This window comes from Anomaloglossus baeobatrachus, chromosome 9 (assembly GCF_048569485.1).
Source record: "Anomaloglossus baeobatrachus isolate aAnoBae1 chromosome 9, aAnoBae1.hap1, whole genome shotgun sequence".
Classification (NCBI taxonomy): domain Eukaryota; kingdom Metazoa; phylum Chordata; class Amphibia; order Anura; family Aromobatidae; genus Anomaloglossus; species Anomaloglossus baeobatrachus.
In genome coordinates this window covers 203,814,337-203,827,983 of record NC_134361.1, presented here as the reverse complement: position 1 = coordinate 203,827,983, position 13,647 = coordinate 203,814,337, and the positions used below count along the sequence as shown (strand labels likewise).

Here is a 13,647-nt window from a genome sequence, read left to right as displayed (position 1 = left end):
TTTCTCTGCGGCAGAGCTATTGGAGCTTGGAATGCTGAACTATGTATAACCTCGCCCATACCACTGATTGGCATGTACACAGAAATCAGCCAATCAGTGCTGTGGGTGGGGCTGGACTAGGAAGCACCAGACACCTAGTCCTGTAGTGATAACCTCCTGGTGATAAAACAAACATTTTATTAAAGCAGCATAACATAACCTAGTGACATATTGCTGGAATCGGGATCTCTGCCCCTACAACATTCTGCTCTCAAATTATATAGCAAAACCTTCTGACAGATTCCTTTTAATGTTTTTTTTTTTAGCCCATATTGAATGTCATCAAAGTGAGACAGTGGGAATCCCGACAGCCAATACCCCCACCCATCCGCTACGAAATAAACAGTGCCTGAAGCCGGAGCGGAAAAATAAGCTCCGTTCACTTTAAAGAGGCTGTTTTCGGGTCCTGCATCTCATCTCCCATTCACTTTAATAGGAGCTGAGCTGCAACACATCTTTGGGTTTTATATGGGCGCAATAGGAGTATTTTCTCAAAGGAAAAAGTAATATTTGCCATCTTTTCATTGTTATATATAGGGAGCAGAAATGTCGGAGTCAATCGCCACCAAACAACCCACTCTATATGAAGAGGCATAACTGGGCCCCAGTGTAAAACCATTAAGAGAATACTGGTGCCTTCTTATTGGGCCTCAAAAGCTGTTGGATCCAATCTGTCATGAAAAAAATGCAGTGTGAATGCGCCCTAAAGAGGTTGTAGCTGTAGAAGAAATAGCAATGTAATTAACAGAATGACCACTAGAGGGCGCCCATGTAACCAGTGATTAGTCTGGATATAGCGTATACTCACCACAGAGGTATTGAGCCCGGACATAACAGGATCCCTCACTTCTTGACATCTGTTTTCTGGATTCTCACATGCGGGGATCTGATCTTTGATCAACTCTGGGTCAGTCGCCAGCTTTATGTCGGACAAGCCCTTGGCCCACGCACTTGAACTTACCAGCCACAGGAAGGCAAAGACGGCCGTCACTATACAGTCCTTAAATGAAAATGCAGAAAGTGATTATGGGAGGAAAACATTGGAAAAATAGTGGGGTATAAACTAATGCTGAACATGAGGTGGACGTTGCAATAAAACGGAGTATCCCCACCTAGCAGTGTCATAGCGGTTCTGCGTGGAAGCCTACTGTTTCCAATCTGAATTGATACAGATCAGATGAATTTTTCAGACCAGACACAATCTATTTGTCAAATTTCTTTTAATCATTAGAAGATCTTGTGGCCACAAACATGGCAATGTTGCGGCACACAGGCAAAAACAGCATTAAAGAGGATTGGTCACTAGTATAAAAAGGGCCAGCTTTTGTTCTTACTTTATTCCCGCTGTTCCCTTGAGTATTACGCTTTTTGTTTTTTCAAAATCCGCCATACGGTTCCAGAGATATCAGCCCTTTTATGATCTTCACTAAGGAGGTGTGGCTTACACATTAATCATGCTGAGCAGCCTAAAGACACGCCCCTGAGGATCCTCTGAGCCACTCCAGTACTAAATAAAAGGGTCGATATCTTTGGAACCGTAAGGCGGATTTTAAAAAATCAAAAACCAGAATATTCAGGGAAGCAATGGGAAAAAAATGAGAGTAAAAACTGGACATTTTTAACCTGTTAACTGGTCCAAAACATACAAATTATGGCCGGAATACAACTAAATGTGTGAATTGGCTTTTGTACTTTTGGCTTTTCAGGGAATTAAGGCTGACTTACAATCATGGGACCCTTGTTGTTCTCGCGGTATTTGTTCTGTAGGAATATATAAGTGACCAGGGCTCCAAGGGAGTACAGGAAAGCGAACACTGCAATGGTGACAAAAAACTCAGCAGAGGAGGAATAATCTCCGACGAGGAACACCTTGGTTGTAGCACCGCCCCGGCATGTGGGAGCTTCAAAGTATTCCTGGTGCAGCCTACAGGAGAGGATAGAGGGGTGCATAAAGGTTTAATAAATGGGATATTTTGACTGTACTAGCAAGGATTTATTCACATTTAGGACCTGTTCCCACTTAGTGTAAATGCTGCTTTTTTGTATAGAAATATCTGCTGTGTTTAGTTGTCCAAGCGACATGCATGCGATCTGCCAATCAGAGCAAAAAATGTGTGCAAAAATAAAAACGCAGTCGCGCTTTTAATTGACGAATCAAAACTTTTCTGTACTTAAAAAATAAATTAAATAAATAAAAGGAAAACACATACAAAGCTGCTCAAAACCTGCATCAAAAACACATTAAAAAAAACATGGCAAAAAGACAATATTCAAGGAAGCTTTTAGCTGTATTAAAAAAAATTAAATAAATAAATAAAAAAAAAAAAGAAAACACATAAACTGCTCAAAACCTGCATCAAAAACATATTAAAAAAAACATGGCAAAAAGACAATATTCAGGGAAGCTTCTAGCTGTATTTTTAAAAAATAATAAATAAAAGAAAAAGAAAAAGCACATACAAAACTGCTCAAAATCTGCACAAAAAAAACAGGAAAAAAAACATGGCAAAAAATGCAATATTCAGGAACAATTGCAGTTGCATATTTTGGATGGGATATCAACAGAAAATATTCAAATAGTAAAACTGCAACAATAAATAAAAAAATAAATAAAACATAAAAAACTGCTCCAAATCTGCACCAAAACACAAAATCTTGGCAAAAATGAAATATTCAAGGAAGATTGTAGTTGCATATTTTGGGGGGAAATATACGCAGAAAGTATTCAAATAGAAAACAGCAAAAATAAATAAATAAAATTAAAAAAAAACCCAACACATTAAACAGCTGCTTAAAACCTTCACCAAAAACACATAAAAAATAAAATAATAAAAATCCAAAAACGCAATATTCTGGGTAGATTTTAGTTGAATATTTGGGGGGGATATCCACAGAAAATATTCAAATAAAAAAACAGCATAAATAAATAAATAAAACATAAAAAAGCTATTCAAAACCTGCACCAAAAACACAAAAATATAAACATAAAAAAACCCTGCAATATTCTGGGTAGATTTTAGTTGCATTTTTCAATGGCGATGTCTGCAGAAAATATTCAAATAGAAAACAGCAAAAATAAATAAATGAATAAATATATAAATAAAACATAAAAAAGGTATTCAAAACCTGCCCCAAAAAACACATAAAAATATAAAAAAACAAAAACATAAAAAAAGCAATATTCAGGTAAGATTTTAGTTGCATTTTTCAGGGGCGATGTCTGCAGAAAATATTCAAATAGAAAACAGCAAAAATAAAATTAAAAAAAAAAATGCTGCTCAAAACCTGCACCAAAAACATTTAAAAAAAAAAACCCGCAATATTCTGGGTGGATTTTAGCTTAATATTTTGGGAGCAATATTCGCAGAAAATATTCAAATGGAAAAGGGCAAAAATAAATAAATAAAAAAAACATAAAAAAAGCTATTCAAAACCTGTACTACAAACACATAAAAATATAAGCAAAAAAAACCTGCAATATTCTGGGTAGAATTTAGTTGCATTTTTCAAAGGCAATGTCTTCAGAAAATATTCAAATAGAAAACAGCAAAAATAAATAAATAAATAAAACATAAAAAAGGTATTCAAAATCTGCACCAAAAACACATAAAAAAAATAAAAAAAAACAAAACGCAATATTCTGGGAAGATTTTAGTTGCATTTTCAGGGGCGATTTCTGCAGAAAATATTCAAATAGAAAACAGCAAAAATGAACTAATTAATTAAAAAAAAAAAAAAAAAACAAAACATAAAAAGCTGTTCAAAACCTTCACCAAAAACACAAAAAAAATAAAAAATAAAATTAAATAAATATAAAATATATATATATATATATATATATATATATATATAGATATATATATATATATATATATATATATATATAATAAAAAAATGCAATATTATGGGAAGATTTTAGTTGCTTCTTAGTTATAGTTAAGAAATTATCAAGACCATGTAACTCAGTTAGTTACAACAGTCAGTAAACACTCAGCAAATATCGTGCAGGGCTGGGTACTCGTAGGTAGGGTTATCTATGTAGTGCGGGATAGCCCGGTGTATACACATTTACTAATATCACAGATATGGTATCGGAGTATTAGCCTATAGTGCTGGGCTACAATCCCCTAGTCTCGCTCCTTCCTACCCATGGAGGTTAATACACCATAATGTTTTGGGCGCCCCCGCTCAACGTCGACTCACCCTATTAACCCTGTACGTAGCAGTGTGCCAGATTAATACCCATCACCCATAGAGGTGCAGTTAGTGCTGAGGTCAGAATAATTCAATCACACATTGCACAAAGTCCAGATTTGAGGATATTGATAATACTAATAATACTGTTGGTGATATATACAGTCACGGATGGGACAAACTATGCAAATTCTTCTATTGAAGAACACTCCAATAGATAATGAAGTTAATAGACACATCTGTGGAGACACGGGGGTCAGCGGGCGCTCTCCTGTGGAGACACGGGGGTCAGCGGGCGCTCTCCTGTGGAGACACGGGGGTCAGCGGGCGCTCTCCTGTGGAGACACGGGGGTCAGCGGGCGCTCTCCTGTGGAGACACGGGGGTCAGCGGGCGCTCTCCTGGGGAGACACGGGGGTCAGCGGGCGCTCTCCTGGGGAGACACGGGGGTCAGCGGGCGCTCTCCTGGGGAGACACGGGGGTCAGCGGGCGCTCTCCTGGGGAGACACGGGGGTCAGCGGGCGCTCTCCTGGGGAGACACGGGGGTCAGCGGGAGCTCTCCTGGGGAGACACGGGGGTCAGCGGGAGCTCTCGTGGGGAGACACGGGGGTCAGCGGGCGCTCTCCTGGGGAGACACGGGGGTCAGCGGGCGCTCTCCTGGGGAGACACGGGGGTCAGCGGGCGCTCTCCTGGGGAGACACGGGGGTCAGCGGGCGCTCTCCTGTGGAGACACGGGGGTCAGCGGGCGCTCTCCTGTGGAGACACGGGGGTCAGCGGGCGCTCTCCTGTGGAGACACGGGGGTCAGCGGGCGCTCTCCTGTGGAGACACGGGGGTCAGCGGGCGCTCTCCTGTGGAGACACGGGGGTCAGCGGGCGCTCCCCTGTGCAGACACGGGGGTCAGCGGGCGCTCTCCTGTGCAGACACGGGGGTCAGCGGGCGCTCTCCTGTGCAGACACGGGGGTCAGCGGGTGCTCTCCTGTGGAGACACGGGGGTCAGCGGGTGCTCTCCTGTGGAGACACGGGGGTCAGCGGGTGCTCTCCTGTGGAGACACGGGGGTCAGCGGGTGCTCTCGTCCGCTGACCCGGCCGCCTTTAGAAAGACAGCGTGGCCCAGGGCTCATCCCAACTGAACGCCCGACCTCCTTAACCGTGGGCGGAACACTACTCAGACAACACAGGGTGCGGGAATCACAATATTAAGACTTTATTGGATCCCCAAACAATTAACAGCACATAGCACATAACCAGCAAAACCACACAAATGTAACCGGCAACAGTTTCTCACCCTTCTGCTGGCTCACCAGGGATTAGAATGTCCGTGCCTCAGAGCTTCCAGGGCTACTTACTCCAAACCAGCAGCACCCCGCTTTTGCGGGCACCCACTGAGAATGGAATAACGCCAGATTTAGGAAGCTGTGTGAGGACCACAAAGCTTGTAGTCAGGTGACTGGATTGTCCCAAGCTGGATTCCTTCCTTAGGTAGTCCTTGATATCTCAGCCGAATCCTTGCATTCGATGCTGAAATCCATATAGTATTATAATCCAGGTTCGGTTCGGGCTTGCAAATCGGATCCGCAAGATCCTAGATTGGTAGCATGTAGCAAGAGTCTACCCGGGCAATGGACAGTCCTCCTTCTTATACCCCTGAGCTCTCCATTCAGACCATTGGGGTCTTCACAATTAATGGGTAAGACTGGGCTCTTATTGGCTAGATTTCAAGCCGTATACAAAATATCCCTAGTATTAATGGTCTCTGGCAGAGACGAGGGAGAGACAGCTAAGTTACATCGCATCTAGCAATACAATGGGAGGTTTGCATAATTGATTGGTCTGGGTATCTGACCTTCACTGGCCAAGGCAATTACATGAGTCAACAAGAACTTTAACACTAGACTTCTTAAGCTGGGTTCACACATAGCGACAGCGACGTCGCTGTTAAGTCACCATTTTATGTGACGCAACAGCGACCTTGTAAGTCGCTGTTATGATCGCTGCTTAGCTGTCAAACACAGCAGAAGCAGCAGCGATCATAACGACACGCGTCGCTGTGCTACAGAGAGCAGGGAGCCGCGCACACTGCTTAGCGCTAGCTCCTTGCTCTCCTAGCTACAGTACACATGGGGTTAATTACCCGATGTGTACTGCAGCTACACGTGCAGAGAGCAGGGAGCCGGCACTGGCAGCGAGAGCGGCGGACGCTGGTAACGAAGGTAAATATCGGGTAACCAGGGAAAGGTCTTCCCTTGGTTACCCGATGCTTACCCTGGTTACAGCTTTCCGCAGCTGCCAGACGCCGGCTCCTGCTCCCTGCTCGCTTCATTTCGTCGCTCTCTTGCTGTCACACACAGCGATGTGTGCGGCACAGCGGGAGAGCGACGACCAAAAAATGAAGCTGGACATTCAGTAACGAGCGGCGACCTCACAGCAGGGGCCAGCTCGTTGCTGGATGTCACAAACAGCGACAGCGACGGGACGTCGCTGCAACGTCACAGAAAATGGTGACGTAGCAGCGACGTCGTTGTCGTCGTCGCTGTGTGTGACACCACCCTAAGAGTCTTGTAGAAACACTGAGGGGCTTATCCACCATTTATAAACAAGTTATTATCATGTCTGGCTGAATTTTAAGAAACTTAACCCATGCTAGGCACTGACAGAGTCCATGTCGTCACAACATCTATATACAAAAGTCCAATGACCTCAGCCCTGTATTTATAGGGTGGTTATGCTGTAATTTCTCTCTGCATTGCCCAGGAGGACGTTCTTTTGGGAATATTTATACGGATCCATAATAAGGAAACTAGAAATTATAAGGTGGCCTGAAATATAGTGAATTTTTCACGGCTCGGTAACATCCCCTGACAAACCCCAGTAAAAGTGGGGGAAACGCATAGGAATTCTTCTGGGATTCAATTTTCCAGCAAGATAAGTTTAACCCTTAAGGTCCAGTCACACATAACGAGATCGTGAACGAGATCGCTACGACATCACAGTTCCTGGTTGCTGAGTCGTTGGTGAAATCGTATGCGAGGTGTCACACACACACACAGACTTTAGGAACGAGCATGCGACCCGTATAACGATCTTGTAAATCGTCGGGACCCTGTTACACAACAGCTGTGGTAACGATTCCGATCTCGATTAGGGGCGTAGTGTAAACGCAGTGAGCTACGTAGGCGTGCATTTGCGTCGCCTTTTCCACACCCCTCCGCTCCGATTGGTGGTCAATACTGCGTTCTGATTGGACGGGTGGGCGGGCCAAAAAGATAACTATGGTAGCGCGTCATCCTTTGTCACTTCTTTTGAGCTTTGCTTTGAGAATAGAACCTGCGACTCCACCCGGATTCATTCGTACTTTGTACCCGGTTGCTTGCTTTTCGGATCGAAGCTGCATCTGCACCCGGATTCATCCCTCCTTCGTTCCCGAGTGTTTATCAGCGCCAACCAATCGGTGCAGAGGGGGCGCGGAAACGGGGACACAACTACACGCCTACGTGCCACACTAAAAACGGGGACGCAACTACACGCCTACGTGCTACACTAAAAACGGGGACGCAACTACACGCCTACGTGCTACACTAAAGTTCTAATCTAGGTCGTTAACGAAATCGTAGGTAGGTGTCAAACATACAGTTCCATCCTGCCCAGCAGGACTCCAACGAGCCAAAAATGGCCCAGGCTGTTCAGCATCGAGCAACGATCTCACAGCAGGGGGCGGATCGTTGGTACGGGTCAAACACGACGAGATCGCTAGTAAAGTCGTTGTTGCGTCAAAGAAACTGTGAGGTAGCAACGATCTCGTTCGCGATCTCGTTATGTGTGAAGTGGCCTTTATTGGGACGTATTTACTTATGGGCCCACAATTATCTGTTGGTCATTGGACTTTTGTAACGGAGTTACATGGCCTTGATAATTTTTTAACTATTAGGCTGGTTTCACACTTGCGCTATTTTGACGCAAACGGAATCCGTCACTAATGTAGTACAGTTCATTTATTTACATTGGAAGCGCGTTACTATGGCGCGTGTGTGTGTCATGCAGTACCCGCTTGTGTCCACACGATGTCGCGCTTCCACAGTAAATAAATGAACTGTACTACATTAGTGACGGATTCCGTTTGCGTCAAAATAGCGCAAGTGTGAGTGAGCCCTAACTAATAAATATCTGTTTTTAGAGGAGTTTTTTTTCGGTCTTTTAGGAGTTTCCTCTTTTTGTTAAATTTCAGATTTTAGTTGCATATTTCAGGGGCGATGTCCGCAGACAATATTGAAATAGAAAACAGCAAAAATAAATAAATTAAAAAAAAAAACAAAAAAAACAACAAAACAGAAAAAGCTGCTCAAAACCTGCACCAAAAACACATAAAAAAAATAAAATTAAAAAAACGCAATATTATGGGAAGATTTTAGTTGCATATGTCAGGGTCAATGTCCACAGACTATATTGAAATAGAAAACCGCAAAAATAAATAAATTTAAAACAAAAAAAAAACACAGGAAAAGCTGCTCAAAACCTGCCCCAAGAACACACAAAAAATAGAAAGAAAAAATAATAAAAAAACCCGCAATATTATGGGAAGATTTTAGTTGGGTATTTCAGGGGCGATGTCCGCAGACAATATTGAAATAGAAAACAGCAAAAATAAATACATTTAAAACAAAAAAAAAAAAAACACAGGAAAAGCTGCTCAAAACCTGCCCCAAAAACACACGAAAAATAGAAAGAAAAAATAAAAAACCCCGCAATATTATGGGAAGATTTTAGTTGGGTATTTCAGGGGCGATGTCCGCAGACAATATTGAAATAAAAACCAGCAAAAATAAATAAATTTAAAACAAAAAAAAACCAAAACCACAGGAAAAGCTGCTCAAAATCTGCCCCAAAAACACACAAAAAATAGAAAGAAAAAATAATAAAAAAACCCGCAATATTATGGGAAGATTTTAGTTGCGTATTTCAGGGGCGATGTCTGCAGAAAATAGTCAAAAAGAAAACTTCAATAATAAATAAATAAACGTTAAACATAAAAAACTGCACCAAAAACATATAAACACACACACATATATATACATATACATACATTATATATATATATATATATATATATATATATATATATATATATATATATATATATATATATATATATATATACACACACACACACACACACACACACACACACACACACACACACACACACACACACACACATATATATATATATATATATATATATATATATATATATGAAAAAATATACAAAAAATGCAATATTCAAGGACGATTGTAGTTGCATATTTTGGGTGGGATATCCGCAGAAAATATTCAAAAAGAAAACTGCAAAATTAAATAATAAAATATGTAAATATTTAATGAAATAAATAAATAGATAAAAAGATAAAAAGAAGGATTGAAAGAAATGCGACCCAGGTAAAAAAAAAAAAATGCAAAAAAAATACAAACGGAAGAAAAAAAAAATAAATGCGATCATGAAAAAAATCATGAGGATATTTTAACGATTTGTTTTTCCTGATGAGGTTTAGAAAAATACCTGGTGAAAAAAAAGAAATAAATAAATAGTCACTTCTTTTAAAGCAGATCACGATGGAAAAATGTTCCAAACTGGGTACAGTCCAATCAAACAGTTGGAAGAAACTTTTCAGAAAAAAAAAAAAAAAAGTTTTTAAAGAACTTTTCTGAAAAAGAAAAAAAACTCTTCCAAAAAAAAAAAAAAAAAGGAGCGTTTACTGAAGAGGTTTTGACTTGAAAAACGTGTGTGAACAAAGTCTTATAATGACATATGGAGCTATTTAATACACAGCGCCACATCTGTACTTGGGTTGTGTCTGGTATTGCAACTCCAGTAAAATGAGGCCAAGCTGCAATACCAGTTATAACCTGTGCACAGGTGGGGCGCTGTTTCTGGAATCTTACCCTAGTCACTTAAAGAAGGACTACAAGTACTGTACTATTCTTTCAGTGTGAGCTACATCATACTCACTTAAAGGGATATTCAAAGTCGACTTTAATATTCCGCTTGCTCTCGGTCTTGTTGACGCAGTCGATGCTCAGGGTGAATTGTCCGGAGTAACTTCCACACGTCGCAAAGGCAAAGATTGAAAATAGCTGCAAAAGAACAACTGAGACAGTCAGAAAAAAATATAGCCACCATGAAAAACAGTGCCCCCTCCCGTTTAAAGGTCATGTGTGGTACTGCATCTGAGCCCCGTTGAAGCGAATAGTTGCAATACTGACACCAACCTAAGGAGAAGGGTGGCGCTGTTTTTTAAACCTTGTAAAAACCTAAAGAAGTGACTATTTTTTAGCTAAGGGGCTTCACTCAGAATGGGGCGATTAGGTGCGTCCTCAATTTTAGCCAGTCCCTAAATTTTATCGATATACTAGGTCCGGTCCTGAAGGCTCAATAAATGCAAGTTATTGAAGGATCCACCTATATCCAACCTGAAGGCTAATGATTGGGTGGTGGAGGGGGCTTGCTCCATATGGATAGACCCCCATATCAGGAACCTTTCCCCATTTACAACATATATTTAGCAGTCCTGTCCACACAATCCCTGTAGGGTAACATCAGATCTGAGGATAGTGGAGTGAGAATAGATCATGGAATTGTTATTTGTGTGGTTCTCCAATAGAATATTTCATATGGCTCCTCAGGGGCGGGGTCTGAGCAGATCTAAAATTGCCTAAACCTGTGTGCCATCTGCTTGCTTCTGTCTGTATCTACATTTGTGGGTTTCACAGTTTAGTGGGCAGACTTGTGGCTCCATAGTTGTCAAACTTTGGTGGGCAGCATGGTGTCTCAGTAGGTGGCAGTTTTGTAGGCAGCATCATGTCTCAGTGGGTGGTAGTTCAGTGGACAACATGGTGTCTCAGTAGGTGGCAGTTTTGAGGGCAGCATGGTGTCTCAGTGGGTGGCTGTCTTGTGGGCAGCATGGTGGCTCAGTGGGTGGCAGTTCGGCGGGCAGCATGGTGTCTTGGTGGGTGGCAGTACTGTAAGCAGCATGTCTTTGTGGTGGCAGTTCGGTGGGCAGCATGGTGTCATGGTGGGTGGTAGAATTGTAGGCAGCATTTCTTAGAGAGTTGCAGTTCTGTCGGCAGCATGGTGTCTCAATGGGTGGCAGTTCTGTCGGCAGCATGGTGTCTCAATGGGTGGCAGTTCTGTCGGCAGCATGGTGTCTCAATGGGTGGCAGTTCTGTCGGCAGCATGGTGTCTCAATGGGTGGCAGTTCTGTCGGCAGCATGGTGTCTCAGTAGGAGGCAGTTCGGTGGGCAGCATGGTGTCTCAGTAGGAGGCAGTTCGGTGGGCAGCATGGTGTCTCGTGAGTGGCAGCTCGGTGAGCAGCATGGTGTCCCAGTGGGTGGCAGTACTGTAGGCAGCATGGTGTTTCAGTGGGTGGCAGTTCGGTGAGCAGCATGGTGTCTCAGTGGGTGGCAGTACTGTAGGCAGCATGGTGTTTCAGTGGGTGGCAGTTTGGTGAGCAGCATGGTGTCTCAGTGGGTGGCAGTTTGGGGGGGGGGAAGCATGGTGTCTCAGTAGGAGGCAGTTTGGTGGGCAGCATGGTGTATCAGAGGGTGGCAGTTCAGTGGGCAGCATGGTGTCTCCGTGGGTGGCAGTTCGGAGGGGGGAAGCAAGGTGTCTCAGTAGGAGATAGTTTGGTGGGCAGCATGGTGTCTCAGAGGGTGTCGGTTCGGTGGGCAGCATGGTGCCTCCGTGGGTGGCAGTTCGGAGGGGGGGGGGAAGCATGATGGTGTCTCAGTAGGAGGTAGTTCAGTGGGCAGCATGGTGTCTCCGTGGGCGGCAGTTCGGAGGGGGGGGGGGAAGCATGAAGGTATCTCAGTAGGAGGCAGTTCGGTGGGCAGCATGGTGTCTCCGTGGGTGGCAGTTCAGGGGGGGGGGGGGAAGCATGAAGGTATCTCAGTAGGAGGCAGTTCGGTGAGCAGCATGGTGTCTCAGTAGGAGGTAGTTTGGTGGGCAGCATGGTGTCTCAGAGGGTGTCGGTTCGGTGGGCAGCATGGTGTCTCAGGATTGGCAGTTTGGTTGGCAGCATGGTGTCTCCGTGGGTGGCAGTTCGGGGGGTGAAGGGGGTAAGCATGGTGTCTCAGTAGGAGGCAGTTCGGTGGGCAGCAAGGTGTCTCAGTAGGAGGCAGTTCGGTGAGCAGCAAGGTGTCTCAGTAGGAGGCAGTTCGGTGAGCAGCATGGTGTCTCGTGGGTGGCAGTTCGGGGGGGAAGCATAGTGTCTCGTGGGTGGCAGTTCGGGGGGGGAAGCATAGTGTCTCGTGGGTGGCAGTTCGGGGGGGAAGCATAGTGTCTCAGTAGGAGGCAGTCCGGTGGGCAGCATGGTGTCTCAGTAGGAGGCAGTTCGGTGGGCAGCATGGTATCTCAGTAGGAGGCAGTTCGTGGCCACATGGTGTCTCAGTAGGAGGCAGTTCGTGGGCAGCATGGTGTCTCAGTAGGAGGCAGTTCGTGGGCAGCATGGTGTCTCAGTAGGAGGCAGTTCGGGAGGGGGGGGGGGAGCATGGTGTCTCGTGAGTTGCAGTTCGGAGGGAAGCATGGTGTCTCCGTGAGTGGCAATTCGGGGGGAAGCATGGTGACTCGGTGGGTGGCAGTTCGGGGGGGGAAGCATGGTGTCTCAGTGGGTGGCAGTTTTCTGACATGTAAAACCGATAGAGAAACATATGAGGCGTCGTATGTAGATTCGTTATCGGGAAGAAAATATGTCTTGTTCTTCTCCTGCCAAACATTAAGATGATGTGGGTGGCACATACGATATCTTGGGTAGATCTCACAGTTGGCAGGCGATGCCAACAATCCCATCTTGTGCCGATTCCTCTGCCGCAATCTGTAGCCAAGAAATACCCCAATGCCGAAAAACGTGCGATCGGCACATATAGGGTTAAAACTCCAATACTGCACTTGTGTGGTGCGGCCCTTCACCCCTACCGCAGAGGAACACGCAGGAGGGGGCAGGTGGCGGTGCACAGCGGGCAGACTGGGCTGGATTTATGCTGCCGATAATCCTCAGAAGGATTGTGACCTCCCGCATCTCCGCAGAGACTGATGAGTATTTTTAGAGCATCGGCCATAGCAAACAGAAAAGAGGATTACAGTGTAACCTGGGGTGTGAGAACGCACAAGTCCGAACGCTGCCGGCAAGAGCCAAAACAGGGGCGAAGGGGCAAGACCCTAACAAAGAGAGTGAAGAATAGTGCGGGTATGGGTGCAAGAAAACGGCCTCTGCAACCCTGCAATCACCGGTGTGGTGCAAAATAAAGGGGGCAAATGCACTAAATGCCCATCACTGGGGTCTTCATGAAAGAACTCTGGTTCTAAAGACTAAAAAGGTGATAAATGTGTGATCACTGGGGTCCAGATTATCAGATGCCAGATTAAAGG

The 13,647-nt window shown here is 44.3% G+C and overlaps 1 protein-coding gene across 2 annotated transcripts in view; it reads right to left on the bottom strand.

Annotated features, from left to right (window-relative positions):
* The window catches only part of SYP (synaptophysin), a 33,257-nt gene that overhangs the window by 7,573 nt on the left and 12,037 nt on the right, over positions 1–13,647 (bottom strand). For both annotated transcript variants that reach the window (XM_075324285.1, XM_075324284.1), the window contains exons 3-5: positions 10,234–10,358; positions 1,765–1,963; positions 848–1,039 (exon numbers count right to left, since the gene is read on the bottom strand). In XM_075324285.1, the coding sequence (XP_075180400.1) occupies positions 848–1,039; positions 1,765–1,963; positions 10,234–10,358 (516 nt within the window). The remainder of the gene's footprint in view (positions 1–847; positions 1,040–1,764; positions 1,964–10,233; positions 10,359–13,647) is intronic.